This window comes from Oncorhynchus mykiss, chromosome 2 (genome assembly GCF_013265735.2).
Source record: "Oncorhynchus mykiss isolate Arlee chromosome 2, USDA_OmykA_1.1, whole genome shotgun sequence".
In the NCBI taxonomy this organism is placed as follows: domain Eukaryota; kingdom Metazoa; phylum Chordata; class Actinopteri; order Salmoniformes; family Salmonidae; genus Oncorhynchus; species Oncorhynchus mykiss.
This window is the reverse complement of record NC_048566.1, coordinates 30,205,699-30,222,607: the sequence shown is the minus strand read 5'-3', so window position 1 is coordinate 30,222,607 and position 16,909 is coordinate 30,205,699. Positions and strand designations below refer to the sequence as shown.

Sequence of the window (16,909 nt, the reverse complement as noted above, 5' to 3'; positions counted from 1 at the left end):
GTGTTCCCTTTATTTTTTTGAGCAGTGTATAATCTTTCCTTAACCAGAAGGAAGTCCCACCCAGTTGACTACTTCAAAATTGTGAAAATCCTAATGGTGCTGCCCATGCTAAAACTTGCTTTTGGGCACTTAGAGGACTCAATCTTTATGTGGGAAACTCGTCTATCACCCCTGATCGCAGACTTCTCCCACATGCTGACCTGACCTACTAAATAAATGACCTTGATAACAGGATTTTCGGCAGTTAAATGTAATAAAACATTGTTTATAAAAAAGCAATCTATTAATGTGTTTTTTGAAAACTATATTTTGTTTACATGCATGATAGCTGTACTTTTAGTTATAGTTGACGCAGCTTGTTGGCTATCCGGCGTTTGTCAACGAGTTCAAGGCATGTGAATGCATCCAACTGGTACTTACAATATTACCACCTTCCAACTTGGTTATGAACGTAGCATATTGCCGTGTTCAAAATAACTGGGAACTCGGAAGAATACGAGGTTAACTCATGACTTCAGGTCAGAAATTCGGGAGCTCTAAAGAGACTCTAGTTTCCGAGTTGGATGACCGTTCAAATAATGTTTTCCCCATTCGGAGCTCGTTTTTCCCAGTTGTTTTGAAGGCGTCATAACATCGAGCCTATGACGTAGAACTACGCTTTTCGACTAACGGGCTATTTTTGTCGGTGGTCAAATATTGTTCACGTCTAACCAAACTTTTCGTTTATTTATTAGTCTGGAGAATATGGCAGCTGCCCCAGCTCGAAGAAAACACGGAGCGTGTCTGCTTCGAATCAAAGAAAATTGTCCATTGCGAAAATTTAAGAAAAACAGGTGTTACGGTAAGAACATGATTGTTTTCAAGAATTGATGGATAACAACATATAGCCTATAAAAATGCATAAAATTAACCTACAGACGAATTATACTACCCAGGAAGTTAGTTTGAAGTTGACACTTCATAGATCCCTGTCGGCCTTGCACTGTATAAATTTGACAGTAAAACGTCTATTGAATTTGTTTGGTAGGCTCTATAGGCCTCAATGCTATAGCCTGATAATACATTATAAATAATAATCTTACATTTTAAAGTTTTATTTACTATACAGGCACACTATAAAATGTGTATATCAAGGGAGCAAATACACGACTTTTCCACATGCAAACACCTTATATATATATAGTGCTGAAGGAATAACATTCTAGAAGATAAACATTACGTCATGTTTATCTGTATACACCTGTATACATTTTGTCAACATAAACAATGGAGTAATATATCCTAATATAATGATAAGACTACTGTACTTATCAAATTATGAATAATAAGTCATATTATTCCAAATGAAGGGGTAGGCTATATTGCATTAGTTGAAATTACCGGAAGTCTGACTGTGGCTTTAAAATAAGTAGTCAGTGTTGTTAACTGCCAATGCTGATGCTCTTCCACCATTATTTGCCACAGTTTTGAGGAAGTTGGGGGCTAAAGTAGCAAGGGAACATTTAGTCCCAACGTATCATGTGGTTACTTAAGACTGGCATACCTGTCCAAAAGTACACGCACTAGTCTACGCTGCTGACATGCACCCACCCTGGGCACCCAGCTCCTGACAGCAAGTGCAACTGAAGTACTTGACAGGAGGTGTTCCTGTCAAGTACTTCAGTTGCACTTGCTGTCAAGAGCTGGGTGCCCAGGGTGGGTGCATGTCAGCAGTGTAAAAATGCTTCCTGCATGGTCTCCTCTCCTTCAGCTGGATTGATCTGACCATAATTTTAAGTAAAATTGTTTAAGCTAACTACTGAAAATTGCTTTCACCAGTCAAATTATTTCACATCAGTGCAGATGAAGGAAATTAGATAAGGAGAGGAAATCACTTCAGAGTATTGATACTTAAGCCTAATTGTTAAAAAAAAAATCCCTTTGGCAGAGGTATCTTCGGCTGGTGGTGGGATGTGTTGGGGAGACTTCAGGAAGCACCCCATTTCTGCATCCAAAACCAGACCTATCAGCACCATCTATGTAGAGCCCCTCCCTCCCTCCCTCCTATCAGTCTATTTACCATCCCCACCAATCACAGGACCCCATTGGTAAGACCATTAAAACACTCGCATGGCCTTCTTTCCAAATGTCTTGGTGAATGGTCTCCAAAGGCTAATAGTTAACTGACCTCCTTTATCAGGAACCTTGATATGGTAGTTACTGAAGTTACCTCAATCTCTCTGATAATCCTATTATAAATGGGAACAATATTTTGGGAACATTGCTCTCACCTATTTAGCTTGTCACATCAGGGATTGTTTTTTTGAAGTAAGGAAGCATGTACGTTATTGGGAAGTGCTTCACAGAGCCATACACTGTGTATACAAAACATTAAGAACAACTGCTCTTTTCATGACAGACTGACCAGGGGCCTCGTTTTATAAACCGTGCGTATGTACAAAATAGACCCCAAAATAAAATTTGATTTGTCACGTGCGCCGAATACAACAGTGAAATGCTTACTTACAAGCCCTTAATCAACAATGCAGTTTTGAGAACAAAAAGTGTTAAGAAAGTATTTACTAAAATAAACTGAAGTAAAAAATAAAAAACTAAATAAAAGGCCTATGTTACCTCATGAGTATGAAACCGTCAGAGAGAAGGTGAGGAATTTATTATGCAATGATCATGGAAATTAAACATGCGTGTGCCAGGTTTCACACAAAAGTTGGCATTTATAAAAACTGAACTTGACATGAAAATGTGCTCACCTTCCCACAAAGCTTAGACCATGCGTAAGCACAGTTTATAGTAGTTGAAGTATTGCATTGCAAGCAGGCAAGTCTATTAGTATTTTCTGCAAATGGAGGAAAAGAACAGGTTAAACAGGTTAATAACAAGATGCAATAATTTGCCATTAGTGAGAAGAGAGAATCTATTTAGTTTGTCTTTGCATTTGAAAATAATTAGAAATAGGCATTTACAGTGCCTTGCGAAAGTATTCGGCCCCCTTGAACTTTGCGACCTTTTGCCACATTTCAGGCTTCAAACATAAAGATATAAAACTGTATTTTTTTGTGAAGAATCAACAACAAGTGGGACACAATCATGAAGTGGAACGACATTTATTGGATATTTCAAACTAATGCTTGTTCATGCGCGCAGTTTCAGAACGGGTCTGATTTATAATGGAAACCTGCACCAAGTTTATAAATCTCTATTTTTGTATGTGCTCAGTCTTCTCAGAAATACCGCACACAGATTTTTAGTGTGACATTTACACAAGCGGTTATGAGACCCCAGGTGAATCCATGTGAAAGCTATGATCCCTTAAATCCACTTCAGTGTAGATGAAGGGGAGGATTATTTTTAAGCCTTGAGACATGGATTGTGTATGTGTGCCTTTCAGAGGGTGAATGGGCAGGACAACAGATTTTAAGTGCCTTTGAATGGGGTATGGTAGTATTACCAGGCGCACCGGTTTGTGTCAAGAACTGCAACGCTGCTGGCTTTTTCACGCTCAACAGTTTCCCATGTTTATCAAGAATAGTCCAGTACCCAAAGGACATCCAGCCAACTTGACAACTTTTGGAAGCATTGGAGCGAGCATGGGCCAGCATCCCGGCGGAATGCTTTCGACACCTTATAGAGTCCAAGGAAGGTGTTTCTAATGTTTGGTATGCTCAGTTTATACTTTGTACTTCTCACTGATCACTTCCATTTTTTTCTGGCCCTCCGCTGAGAGCAGGCGTGGATATGGAGGTGGTCCGACCCCAAGCTCCTATTACGGGGGTCATGAGTCTCCCCCCATCCTCTGTACTGGATCCAGGGCCTCTGGTTCCCAACCTCCAGCCTGCCTACCAGCACAGACGCCTCCCCTCCACAGCACCCAGTGAGGCCAGCATGGGTGAGTCACACTTAACAGCGGGTGCCATCTGTTAAGTTTTTTTCTCCCTTAATTAAAACGGTGTCAGACACGGGTGCCTAGGTTTTTATGCTTGAGTCTTATGCTCAAAAAGATAAATTTAAGGATAAATACTCACACTGTTGAAGAGTTTGGAAAAATTCAGATGCTAATACCTTCATTGCTTTGTAACGATGACTAACGTGCCGATTTCCTCTCCAGAGCTGGACAGCGGTGTCGACCCAGAGACTGGAGAGAAAGCCCAGAGATGACAACACCACTCTTCCGCTGTTTCTACCTGGCCTGATATAATGAATGTCTAGAACAGGTCAAGTGGTTTGGAACCTGGCTGTACAGACTCTCAATGTTGTGAAATAATTTTCTCATCCCCTTTACATTGGTAGGTGAACAAGCATTTAAAAGTATCCATCAAGGAATATGAGGGGAAGTTTTTTTATTAGGGTGTATGGAGGCTTTTGGCACACTGCCATCTGCTTCTGTACAGGGCAGGGAAAAGCAAACCTTTAAATACTTTTATGGCATTTCATTGCTCCCTTTTCTCATATTCTGGGCCACTGTCCAGATGAGTCAACAAAGACTCCACTCCCTTCATATTGCTTTGAATGGTCTTCTCAGGTCAGAGTATAGAGATAAAGCCCAGGAATCCATGTACTTGCACGGTCTGTTGACATGTACAGTACCAGTTAAAGGTTAGGACACACCTACTCATTCAAGGGTTTTTCCATTGTAGAATAATAGTGAAGACATCAAAAACACAATAACACATGGAATCATGTAGTAACCAAAAAAAAGTGTTAAACAAATCACAATATATTTCATATTTTAGATTCTTCAGAGTAGCCACCCTTTACCTTGACAGCTTTGCACACGCTTGGCACTCTGAACCAGCTTCACCTGGAATGCTTTTCCAATAGTCTGGAAGGAGTTCCTACATATGCTTAGCACTTGTTGGCTGCTTTTCCTTCACTCTGCGGTCTAACTCTTCCCTAACAATCTCAAGTGGGTTGAGTTGGGTGATTGTGGTGGCCAGAATCTGATGCAGCACTCCATCACTCTCCTTGGTCAAATAGCCCTGACACAGCCTGAAGATGTGTTGGGTCAATGTCCTGTTGAAAAACAAATGATAGTCCCACTAAGCGCAAACCAGATGGGATGGCATATCGCTGCAGAAGCCATGCTGGTTAAGTGTGCCTTGAATTCTAAACAAGTCACTGACAGTGTCACCAGCAAAGCACCCCCAAACCATCACACCTCCTCCAACACACATGCTTCACCGTTGGAACCACACATGCAGAGCTCATCCGTTCACCTACACCGTCTCAGAAAGACACGGTGGTTGGAACCCAAAATCTCATATTTGGTCTCAACCAAAGGACAGATTTCCACCGGTCTAATGTCCATTGCTCGTGTTTTTTTGGCACAAGTCTGATTGTCCTTCAGTGGTGGTTTCTTTGTAGCAATTCAACCATGAAGGCCTGATTCACGCAGTCTCCTCTGAACAGTTGATTTGGAGAGTTGTCTGTTACTTGAACTCTGTGTAGCATTTATTTGGGCTGCAATTTGAGGCTCGTAACTCTAATGAACTTATCCTCTGCATTAGAGGTAACTCTGGGTCTTCATTTTCTGTGGCAGTCCTCATGAGAGCCAGTTTCATAGCGCTTGATGGTTTTTGCTACTGCACTTCTAGAAACGTTAAAATTGACATTTTCCAGATTGACTGACTCATGTCTTAAAATAATGGACTCTCCTTTCTCTTTGCTTATTTGAACTTTTATTGCCATTAGGTATTTTACCAAATAGGGCTACCTTGTCACAATGCAAGTGACTGGCTCAAACACATTTAAAGAAATTCCATAAAAATGTACTTAAGGCAAACCTGTTAATTGAAATTCATTACAGGGGACTACCTCATGAAGCTGGTTGAGAGAATGCCAAGTGCGCAAATCTGTCAAGGCAAAGGGCGACTATATTTTGATTTGTTAAACACTTTCTTGGTTACTACATGATTCCATGTGTCATGTCATAGTCTTCACTATTATTCTACCATAAAATGAAGAAAAACCCTGGAATGAGTAGGTGTGTCCACTAGAGGTCGACCGATTATGATTTTAACGCTGATAGTGATTATCGAGGACCAAAAAAAGCAGATACCAATTAATCAGACGATTTTATATATATATGTAATAATGACAATTACAATACTGAATGAACACTTATTTTACTTAATATAATAAAATCAATTTATCCTCAAATAATGAAACATGTTCAATTTGGTTTAAATAATGCAAAAACTAAGTAAGTGTAATATGTGCCATGTAAAAAAAGCTAATGTTTAAGTTCCTTGCTCAGAACATATGAAAGCTGGTGGTTCCTTTTAACATGAGTCTTCAATATTCCCAAGTAAGAAGTTTTAGGTTGTAGTTATTGTTAGGACTATTTCTCTCTATACCATTTGTATTTCATATACCTTTGACTATTGGATGTTCTAATAGGTACTTTAGTATTGCCAGCCTAATCTTGGGAGTTGATAGGCTTTAAGTCATAAACAGCGCAATGCTTGAAGCACAGCAAAGAGCTGCTGGCAAACGCAGGAAAGTGCTGTTTGAATGAATGCTTATGAGCCTGCTGCTGCCTACCACTGTTCAGTCAGACTGCTCTATCAAGTCTTAATTATAATAACACAGAAATATGAGCCGTAGGTCATTAATATGGCCAAATCCGAAAACTATTATTTTGAAAACAAAACACTTATTCTTTGTGAAATATGGAACCGTTCTGTATTTTATCTACCGGGTGGCATCCCTAAGTCTAAATTTTGCAGTTACATTGCACAACCTTCAATGTTGTCATAATTATGTACAAGTCTGGCAAATTAATTACGGTCTTTGTTAGGAAGAAATGGTCTTCACACACTATACACTGACTCTGCACAGAACGCCAGAGAAGTGACAATTTCCCTAGTTAAAAGAAATTCATGTTAGCAGGCAATATTAACTAAATATGCAGGTTTAAAAAGATATACTTGTGCATTGATGTTTATGGTTCGGTACATTGGCGCTAAGACGGTACTTTTTTCATGAATGCGCTTGTTAAATCACCAGTTTGGCGAAGTAGGCTGTGATTCAATGATAAATGAACAGGCACCGCATCGATTATATGCAACGCAGGACAAGCTAGATAAACTAGTAATATCAACCATGTGTAGTTAACTTGTGAATATGTTAAGATTTTTATAAAGACTCAGTTTAATGCTAGCTAGCACCGTACCTCGGCTCCTTGCTGCACTCGCATAACAGGTAGTCAGCCTGCCACGCAGTCTTGTGGAGGGCAATGTAATCGGCCATAATCAGTGTCCAAAAATGACGATTCCCGATTATGAAAACTTGAAATGTGCCCTAATTAAATTGCCCATTCCGATTAATCGGTTGACCTCTACTCCAGACTGGTACTGTATATGTGTAAAGTTGCAAACATAAGGAATCAAAAAAAGAAAACCATGACCTATTGCATGGTTTTATGACTTCCTAATAGGCCTATTCAACACATTCAGGGATGGGAGTTATGGCCCAGATAAAATAGAACCTTGATGTAACCGGAAGTAATATTTTATTATCTGTTGTGTACTCAGATCTGGTTTATTTCAATATGCTGTGGTGAATAGCATTTTTTTTTTTCATGCATTTAACTTTAATAAAGCTGAAGTTAATATTTTTATGTCTGTTGCTGAGAGAAACCTATCCTTCTTAAAAAGGCTCAAAACAGTATAACCTGTTTCCACTTTAACTGGGTACTACAGTGCTATAAACAATGAGTATCATTTAAGATACTTATTTAATCTGCCACGACTAAAGATATACAATGAACTGTGAGTCAGACCGCATTCGATTTGAATTTTATAGCAAATCAAACATACATGGCTACTGTGATGCTTGATTATCGACACACATACTTGGTTGAGAACAGACAATCCAGGCCAAACATTTAGTATTTTTGCAAAATAGCATCCCAAAAGAGAACAGTAGGCTGTACTATGTACACTAGCGGTCTGTTGGCCCACTGGTCTACCAACCCATTTCTTTCCTCATTTATCTTCATTCTGCTCCCTGTCCTCCTCCAGCCTGGTCATCGCCTTTCTTCTTGATTCCAGACACAATGTCATCAATGCGGAGCAGCAAGATGGCCGTCTGAAAGGCAAGAAGAGATCAAAATTACATTAGTGGGGTTCACTGAAACCAGTGACTGTTTTAAGTCATAAAATGAAAAGAGAGACACTAAAGGTGCCCTGAGTTTCATTGTATTCACTTTGATGTGAAGGAGATAAGGCACTGGAAAGCACTCATCCTTTAGAGTAGTAGGAGTGAAAATGTTTTTGCATGGTGTCTGACTGCATTCACTACTGACAAAGTAAAACAGAATTCGTCCATGCCTTGTACAATATGTTTTAGTCTCAAGCATTTGTTGCAGATACATTTGAGATGAATCTCACTTTCAACAGCAGCCCATTAGCCCCTCTTACCTCCACAGCAGTCTTGTAAGTCTGGGCCTTGACAGCCAGCGGCTCACAGATGCCAAGCTCCATCATGTCTGCCAAGGTGCCAGTCTCTCCGTTCACACCCCATGATGCACAGGCCTCCAGGGTGTGCTTGGCCTACAGAGGGGGGAGGGGGGTTAAAATAAATAAAACAACATAGCTGTGCCCAACAAAATGATAAAGGCGCATATTTTAGAGCAAAACCACACGTACCCTGAGAGAGGTGAGCACACGGATGGTTGAGGCACCACAGTTTTGGATGAGTGTACGGGGGATAACCTCCAGGGCCTGGGCCACGGCACGGTAGGGCCACTGCTCCACCCCAGTCAGGGTCTTGGAACGCTCCATCAGCCTCTTGGACACAGCCATTTCCACCGCCCCACCTCCAGGGAGTAGAGATGGGTCCAGTAGCACGTTACGACACACCTGCATTGCATCCTGCAAGTTACGCTCCACCTCCTGAGGGACAGAGAGACACACACCATCAACACTGTTTGGTTCCACAATGAAGCATTGAGCATAATAGGATACCATGAGGATCAAATCATCCTGTCTTTACACGGTATGCCTGAAAATTAGCTGCTTTTGCCGCAACGGAGACGTCTTAACATATTCTTGTGCATGAGGGGTAACTTGATACGTACAGCCAGGATCTCTTTGCTGGCTCCTCTCAGCAGGATGGTGCAGGCTTTGGGGTCTTTGCACTCTGTGACAAAGGTGAAGTACTCATCTCCAATCTTCTTGATCTCAAACAGGCCGGCGCCGGTTCCCACGTCCTCCTCACGCAGCTCATCTGTACGGCTGGCGATGCGAGCCCCACATGCCCTGAGAATATGATATCAGCGTTAATAGTCAATTAACAATTTAAAAGGATTAATAGTTAGCACATCTTCAGAATACTATACTGTGTGGAATGGATCTTACCTTGAAATGCGGTTGTTGTCAGTCTTTCTGACACGGCGGATGGCTGTGATGTTGGCCTTCATCAGATAGTGTTGTGCCAGGTCTGGGGAGATGAGTGGAGAGGTGAGTTTCTCTGGTCAGTGCAGGGGAGCTTTGGTGGATTAAGAGCGGTTGCTAAAATTGTACATACAGATTTTGTATGTGAAGTACCTGAGATGCCCTTCTCGGTGAAGATGAGGTCTGGCTTGAGGCGGATGATGTCTTCACAGATTGTCTGGATGTACTCTTCCTCCATCTGAAGGATTCTAGAAAAATCCTCCTCACGTGTGATCTCAATGTCAGTCTGCATAGGAACACAACATTTATTGGCCAGTACCTACTACTGTTATTTTTATACTGTATGTGTGTGCTGGTAATGCATTTGTGTGGATATATGAATGACACTGTGTACATGTGTTTTCAGTACCTGGCTCTCGCCCTTCTTGTACTCCAGGGAGCAGTCCAGCAGGATGATGCGGGGGTTCTTGATCATTCTGCGCATGCGGGGGTGAGTGACGTCCTTGTTGACCATCACGCCTTTTAGCACACATGAGTCCTCAATGAAGCCACCAGGCACCTATAACCATAGCAAAACAAGGAGGAATCAACCAACCTGGTGTCATTTTCCCAATGACCACACCCATGCCATACTTATTGATGTCAATGTTGTAACCGCAAGACCTTTAACGCTTACCTTCTCCACTTTGGCGTACAGCTTAATGTTGATCTCCTTGCGCCCGTGCTCCTCCAACTCCACAGTGCGCACGGCATCCAGGGCAATATTACACGCCATGGTAGACCAACGGCTCAAGGCCTTGGTGCAGATGGCAGAGTTGATGATCTTCAGCATCTGCGCCCTGTCATTCACATCCACCGGGGTGCTGGGAGGGAACAGAGACAGTCGGTCAATAGAATGGAGTGTAAAAGTGTGCGAGGGAGGATTGTGTGTGTAAGTGAATGCAATCTATACCTGATGTCTTTGAGCATCTCAAGCATGTCGTCAAGGGCGTGTCTGTAGGCACTGATGATGACTGTGGGGTGCATCTGCTGCTCCAGGAACTGCTCTGCTACAGACAGCATCTCCCCAGCTAGAGACCGACAAAATATTGAAAAAATATGTTAACCAAGAGCTGTTTTAAAAATGTGCACACTCAGTACGATGGCTTAGAGGACGATTGATTCTTACGCATCATCAACGTGGCCCTCTCGGAGTCGGAGTGCCACAACATCCAGTCCTAAATAGCCTGAAGCTCAAAAGGGTACATTGACTATGTTGAAGAGGTTGACTGGATCTCAGTCAATTCCATGTCAATGGAGTGAGATGAAATACTTCCACTACCAGGCCACTTACCAAGGATGATGACTGACGTGGTGCCGTCTCCCACCTCCTCATCCTGGGTGCGGCTGATCTCAATCATGGACTTGGCTGCCGGGTGCTGCACTTGAATCTGTGTTTGTTTACAGGAAAGATAACTAACAGACCTGAATTTGTTTACATTTACCATCTTCCAAATACAGTGTAAGGGTGCTTATGGGAAATGTAGTGCAGAAACCTCACCTCTCGGAGGATGGCATTGCCATCGTTGGTCATGACAATGCCGCCCATGGGGTCTAGCAGCATCTGTTAATAGATAGGGAAAGGTTAAGACAGTTGTATTTTGGTGTCACTTTGGGATTTAAGTATCTAAGGGCCAGGAATTGTGTCTTGGTACAAACCTTCATCATGGCTCTTGGTCCCAGGCATGTTCTGATGACATCTGCTATTGCCTGTAAAAGTAGACTTCGTAAGGCTGCAGGAATTTCTCATGTTTCATTATCGCAATTAAACCTCAGTCAGAAGTAAAATTATTGGGTAATGGGAAGGGGAAGTCCGAGTGTTGTGTCATCTTTACCTTTGCTGCACTGATGTTCCCTTTCTGAACCTTGCGTCCAGACTCTCTTTTCATATTCTGGCCTAAAGAGAGAAGATCATTGAGGTGGCGACAGAGAGGGGCAGTCTCTTAACTAGGCCTATACTCAAAATGACTGACCATGATGCTGCGGTTTGTTCAGTGTATTTAGAAACTTGACGGACAACATGGTAGGCCAACAAGTGTGTAGTTATAAGTACATTTAATTTCTGAAATTACATTTGCAAGATTGTCTGCACCATCGTTAGCTACCGTGTTGCCACTGCCCGAACCAGATACTGAGACCAACCCCAAAAACGGGGAGACACCAGGGAAATAGCTCACCTTAAAATGTAACTTAGCTAGTAAGGCAGCTAGCAAATTATTATCCATTAATCTTACCCGAAGGGTTTGTCTAACTACGTTTGATGACGTGCATAACAATACCAAATAGAATGCTAGCAGAACTGTATCCCTGTTTATTCCCCAAATTTGATAAGTTTATAGCCGATTGTTCCGCTAACAGCGCAGCATGACTGTCACAACTCGAGACATCACTGGCTAGCTAGGCCCGAACGCCGGGCATCACCTCACGTGAATGAAAAAGCTCACAAATTTAGCAAGATATAAAATACACTTAAAACACTAATGTATTTAATTCATTGATAAATGTTGTCACTTTATCACTCACTCAACACGACGATTGGTCTTCCCATCATTTTGGCAGCGTGCGTAGATCAACCGGCTACCAAGTTCTCAAACGCAGCACAGGAAAGGCTAATTTGTTTGTGGCTGGGCGGGTTGGGAAATAAATGACCAATTAAGGACGAGGGAATTTTGATGAACAGCCGTACAACCCAATCTGCGTGACTACGAAAGAGGAAGTCGCCAGTGGGCGCTATCTTCACGTTTATATTGTTTCCTCGTGTGATTACCCTAGCAAATTAAATCCTATGTCGCAGTACATATGGACATTATATTGAAACCCAATAAATGACCAGCTCTGTTGTATCAATTATGTGCATGACGGCATAAAACTACCTGTATCTTCAAACGTTTAGCTACATTTACTAGGCTTACCATTTGGTGCACTGTACGTACAACCTTCATCACGCACATGTATTGCATTTTGGGATATGTAGTCCAGAAAGAAACAAGACCATTCTGTAACGTATCAAATACCCATGCATTGGACATTGCCCGAGCTTGACAACTCTCTTTTCATGAAAGAAACATCAAATTATGTCAGTAGTTACTCAAACGCAAATAAAAGCTCAACGAGACGTAAGTCAAATGTCACGTAAAACATAAATCGCAGAAGAGGGGCTAGCTGATGTAACTACTATACATTCTAGGAAAATAAATAATTCCAATAAATAGCACTGTAATTTCCAATAACAAATAAACATATCTCTAACAAAAAATACTAATATGTGGATTATGTGCGAAATTGTGTATATAACACGAAACAAAATAGTGATATTGAGTGTCTAAGTATGTAAAAATCAAATCGAGTTCAATTTGATAAATTCGGGACAATGAGGCATTTCAAACGTTTTATTTATTTAACTAGACAAGTCAGTTAATAAGAACAAATTCTTATTTACAATGACGGCCTACCGGGGCACAGTGGGTTAACTGCCTTGTTCTGGGGCAGAACGTCAGATTTTTACCATATCAGGTCGGGGATTCAATCCAGCAACCTTTCGGTTACTGGCCCAACTAGGTTGCCTCTCCTCAAGAGCATTTATGGAAGATGCACAAAAGTGTGCAAATGTATGTCAAAAAGAAAGACATACCCAGATGAGATGCTTGGCATAAAAGTCCAACTGAAATCTAAGCCTGTCCATAGTGCTTCAGTAGTCTTCACCCTATTTTCACACAAAATTGGATAAGAGTGTCTGCTAAGACACAGTTTCCCAAACTCAGTACACAGCTGATTCAAATAACCAACTCATCATCAAGCTTCGACTATTTGAGAAAACTGTGTCGTGCTAGGGGGGAAAAAACTACATCTGCACGCAGGGGGGCCCAAGGACCGAGTTTGGGAAACCACATGCTAAATGACCAAAATGTAATGTCAAATGTATTTTCTTGTCTAAATCTTTTTGTATCAGATATTTTGTAACTTTTTGTTTGTTTTTTGTGTTTGTACCCTCTTTTTTCTCCCTCATCACTGCAACTCCCCAAGGGGCTCGGGAGGCAAAGGTCGAGTCATCCTCCGAAACATGACCCACCAACCTCGCTTCTTAAAACCCACCCACTTAACCCGGAAGCCAGCTGCACCAATGTGTCAGAGGAAACAACCTTGTGAAACACCGGAGGAAACACAACTGACAACAGAGGTCAGCCTGCAAACACCCGGCCAGCCACAAGGAGTCGCTAGAGCGTGATGAGCCAAGTAAAGCCCCCCGGCCAAACCCTCCCCTTACCCGGACAACGCTGGGACAATTGTGCACCGCCCTATGAGACTCCCAATAACAACCGGTTGTGATACAGCCCGGGATCAAACCCGGGTCTGTAGTGACGCCTCAGTGCCTTAGACCGCTGCACCACTCGGGAGGCCCCTGTATCAGACATTTTATTCTATTTTTATCTATTTGCTTAGCAGGCACTTTTTTATTTGTACCCGTAAGCAACTTTGCAAAAACTGTTGCACATAATTTTTCATTTTCTACATTTATCTATAGTCTGACTGAGGTACCTTACTCAGAGTCAAGGACGCTACACTAGTATGCCTTTCTTGGGAATATTAATAGCAACCACCAAGTCACCAGTTTAACTGCAAAACCAATCTGCACATGTTGCCTATTACTGTACTTGCAGATGCTCCATCCTCTCACATTGAGAACATTACTCTTTTGAAGCCCCATGAAAAAACTGCAGATTTTTTTATTTAGAAGTCCTCTATGTTATGAGTATTCAGTGTTGCTGGTAAGGCACAGAAACCCAAAGGAGATCTTCTGTTCGGGAAACTGTGTATTGCAATGGATGGCTCCTTTTTCCCCCTTATAGTTCATGTCTTCTGCTTCTTTGCCAGTCCACCAACTCATCCCTTGTTTTTTCTTCTCTCTCTTCATTGCGCTCTCACAAGTCTTCTCTGGCAGTGCCCAGGACAAGGGGATGTGTGGCCTCCTCCTTCAGATATTTGAGGAAATTATTCACCTCACGGCCACCCTATTGACAGATACAGACGGTTAAAACTGTGAATGAAAGTATCAGAATATTGATTACAGAGCATTAAGTGTTATTTAATCCATGTCCTTTGGAGGAGGAAAAGTGGTAGCCTAACCTTGTATTTCCGAGGTTGGTCCTTCTGTCCTGCTGAGACGAAGAAAATAGCGGGGAAACTGGGAAGAAGGACAACAACAGATGAGATTAAAATAGCAGACCGGTCTCTTCAGTTTACCAGCAAAGTAGTCCTCCAAGAACCTCTCCAGGGATTTCCCGTCCCGTCTGCAATGGATGGACAGATTAGCAGTGTGACAGCTGGCCAGACTGCATAAGGAAGGGTCTGTGATGGTCATGTGTTGTCGTAACTCACGTGAACTCCTCCTGCATGCTGTACTTGTGGCCCTCCCTGTTCCTGATGGTGATGAGAGGTAGCTCTCCCCTGGGCCAAACTCCTCCTCCAGCTCATCCTGGAACTCTGCTCTGTTGGCCACAGCGTAACTCAGCCCCTGAGACTGGAACTGAGTGGTCACTTTCATCACCCTAGGGAGAAAGATGGGGTAGTGAAAGTGATGGAGAGAGAAAAAGAGAGAGGTGGATATCAGGTAAGAGCAGTTTCTTTCCCCGTGCTGTGGCCCTCACCAGCTGGCCATCAGGTTTATAGGGACTAAGTGAATTTGCCCCATGCCATCATCACGCTGTCCTCAAACTTGCTGTTGAGTCGTGGGGGCCGGAAGAGCACCACCGTTCTGGTTAAGAGAGACACAAGAGGAGAGTGACATCATCATAAGGTACTACTACTAGGCAATAATCTATGATGTCATATCCAACTAATGTGCCCTCATAGTCTAGTGACCAGAGGTCTGAATGTTCAGAACCCAGGTGGGATTATATGTAAGGGGAGCTACAGCACATACTCTGATTCCACGCCGTGTTTGAGGCCCAGGCTCAGGTTTGCAGTGTGGGCAAAGCGGTGGCTGTCTCTCATTGCACTAGACGCCTTCAAAAACTCAGCCATCTGAGAGCTGTCAGCACCTGAGAAAAAAACTGACAGCAAGGAGGGAGAATATAAGTCCCTCATATAGTTCATTAAAAATATACATGCAATTGTTTTATTTCAATAGACTAAAGGTTCTCTACTTTGCAGTGATTAATAAAGTGAACTCACCAACCACACTGGCTTCAAAATTGTTGAATGCATCCAGGTCTCTCTCATTGTGCAGAGGAATGGAACTGGGACCTGCCTGTTTTTTCACGAAGCTCACAATGCCATATATGGGAACATGGGACAACATTAGATGAGTCATACATACACTAAAAACACAGACACAAACCAGAGCAGCAATGATTTTAAAGTAGCCACCTGCACTCCTGGGTCCATCATAAGCAGCAAAGTCCTCTCCATTGCGCAAGATTTTGAGTGTGGTGGGGTACCCATTGACGCCAAAACGTCCACACGTCTCAGAGTTCACTGTGCAGTCTATCTGGAGAAAATGACAGAAACCTGTTTAATAGCAGTGCATTCAGAGTGGCGGTATGTAGAAGCAGCCCTGATGTTAAAGCTACTGTGGGAACTGATCTCAATTCACCAATAAAGATAAAAGAGAAGCAACAGAGCTATCATGGAAAGTTGACCCCCACATTTTAAAGCAATACCCATCCTGTGGAACAAAAATGGATTGTAACGAATCTGGATGCAAGGAAATAAAATGCATCCCCTGGGTGTCATGTGTGGAGAAACTAGTATACTCACTTTAGCTAAAGATACTGTCCCTTTTCGTTTTGTTGCTGCAGTTTCATATTCTGGGGCTAGTTGCTGGCGGTGACCACACCTGAAAGAGAGATCGGATGAAGGGAGGCGCCATACAAAGGAAGCGAATGATAAAATGTCACAAATGCTTGAGGCAAGTGTGACAGCTGAGATATCAGGTGACTTAGAAAAGTGTTAAAGAGAGACCTAGACTAGTCATAATCCACTACTCAAACATGTCAGCGCAGAATGCACAAATAATCTAACACTGTTAGTTTGAATTGAGCAGACACATTGAGTCATTAAAGCGATCTAGATTAAGACAGTTTTATCGGCTAACGTTAGCTGCACAGTTCTAACTGTAAATAGTTAAACTATCTACAACATTGTGCAGTATAATCGATATTAAAATCATGTTTAGTAATGGCTGTCGTTCGTGCGTGCTAATTCATTAGCTACAACGTTAGCTATAACATTGTTTACTAAGGCGCGAAGAACTCCACCAACAGTCTCGTACTCTGCTACCGTGTAATCGAAATCAGAATTCCGGAGCTCGAGCACGTCGCTGGCGGCTACAAAGACGTTCTGCTGAGACAACGCAAAAAGCAAGAACAGGCTAAATGGACCCAAGGTACCCATCGCAGCAGAATTAATTGCTCCCAATAGCTATATACTGTAGCTGATATCCTCTGCTTTTCACTACCTCTCACTGCTCTGCATTC

At 42.3% G+C, this 16,909-nt stretch overlaps 1 protein-coding gene, 1 non-coding gene and 1 pseudogene across 2 annotated transcripts; all 3 read right to left on the bottom strand.

Annotated features, from left to right (window-relative positions):
• Positions 1 to 7,780: 7,780 nt before the first annotated feature.
• LOC110486492 (T-complex protein 1 subunit gamma) lies at positions 7,781 to 12,125 on the bottom strand. Its single transcript, XM_021558124.2, has 14 exons — positions 11,958 to 12,125; positions 11,270 to 11,331; positions 11,094 to 11,144; positions 10,936 to 10,998; positions 10,729 to 10,825; positions 10,348 to 10,465; positions 10,072 to 10,258; positions 9,805 to 9,954; positions 9,549 to 9,681; positions 9,360 to 9,441; positions 9,080 to 9,260; positions 8,649 to 8,894; positions 8,421 to 8,552; positions 7,781 to 8,088 (listed from the first exon to the last, which is right to left on the bottom strand). The coding sequence occupies exons 1-14, from the start codon at positions 11,983 to 11,985 to the stop codon at positions 7,996 to 7,998; spliced, it is 1,623 nt and encodes a 540-aa protein (XP_021413799.1). The 5' UTR covers positions 11,986 to 12,125; the 3' UTR covers positions 7,781 to 7,995.
• Positions 8,195 to 8,330, bottom strand: LOC118944173. The gene has a single exon (XR_005039484.1). It is a non-coding gene; the product is annotated as a small nucleolar RNA SNORA15 (small nucleolar RNA).
• A 685-nt stretch (positions 12,126 to 12,810) lies between the features above and the next one.
• On the bottom strand, positions 12,811 to 16,908 carry LOC110534650 (annotated as a pseudogene).
• Between the last annotated feature and the right edge of the window lies 1 nt (position 16,909).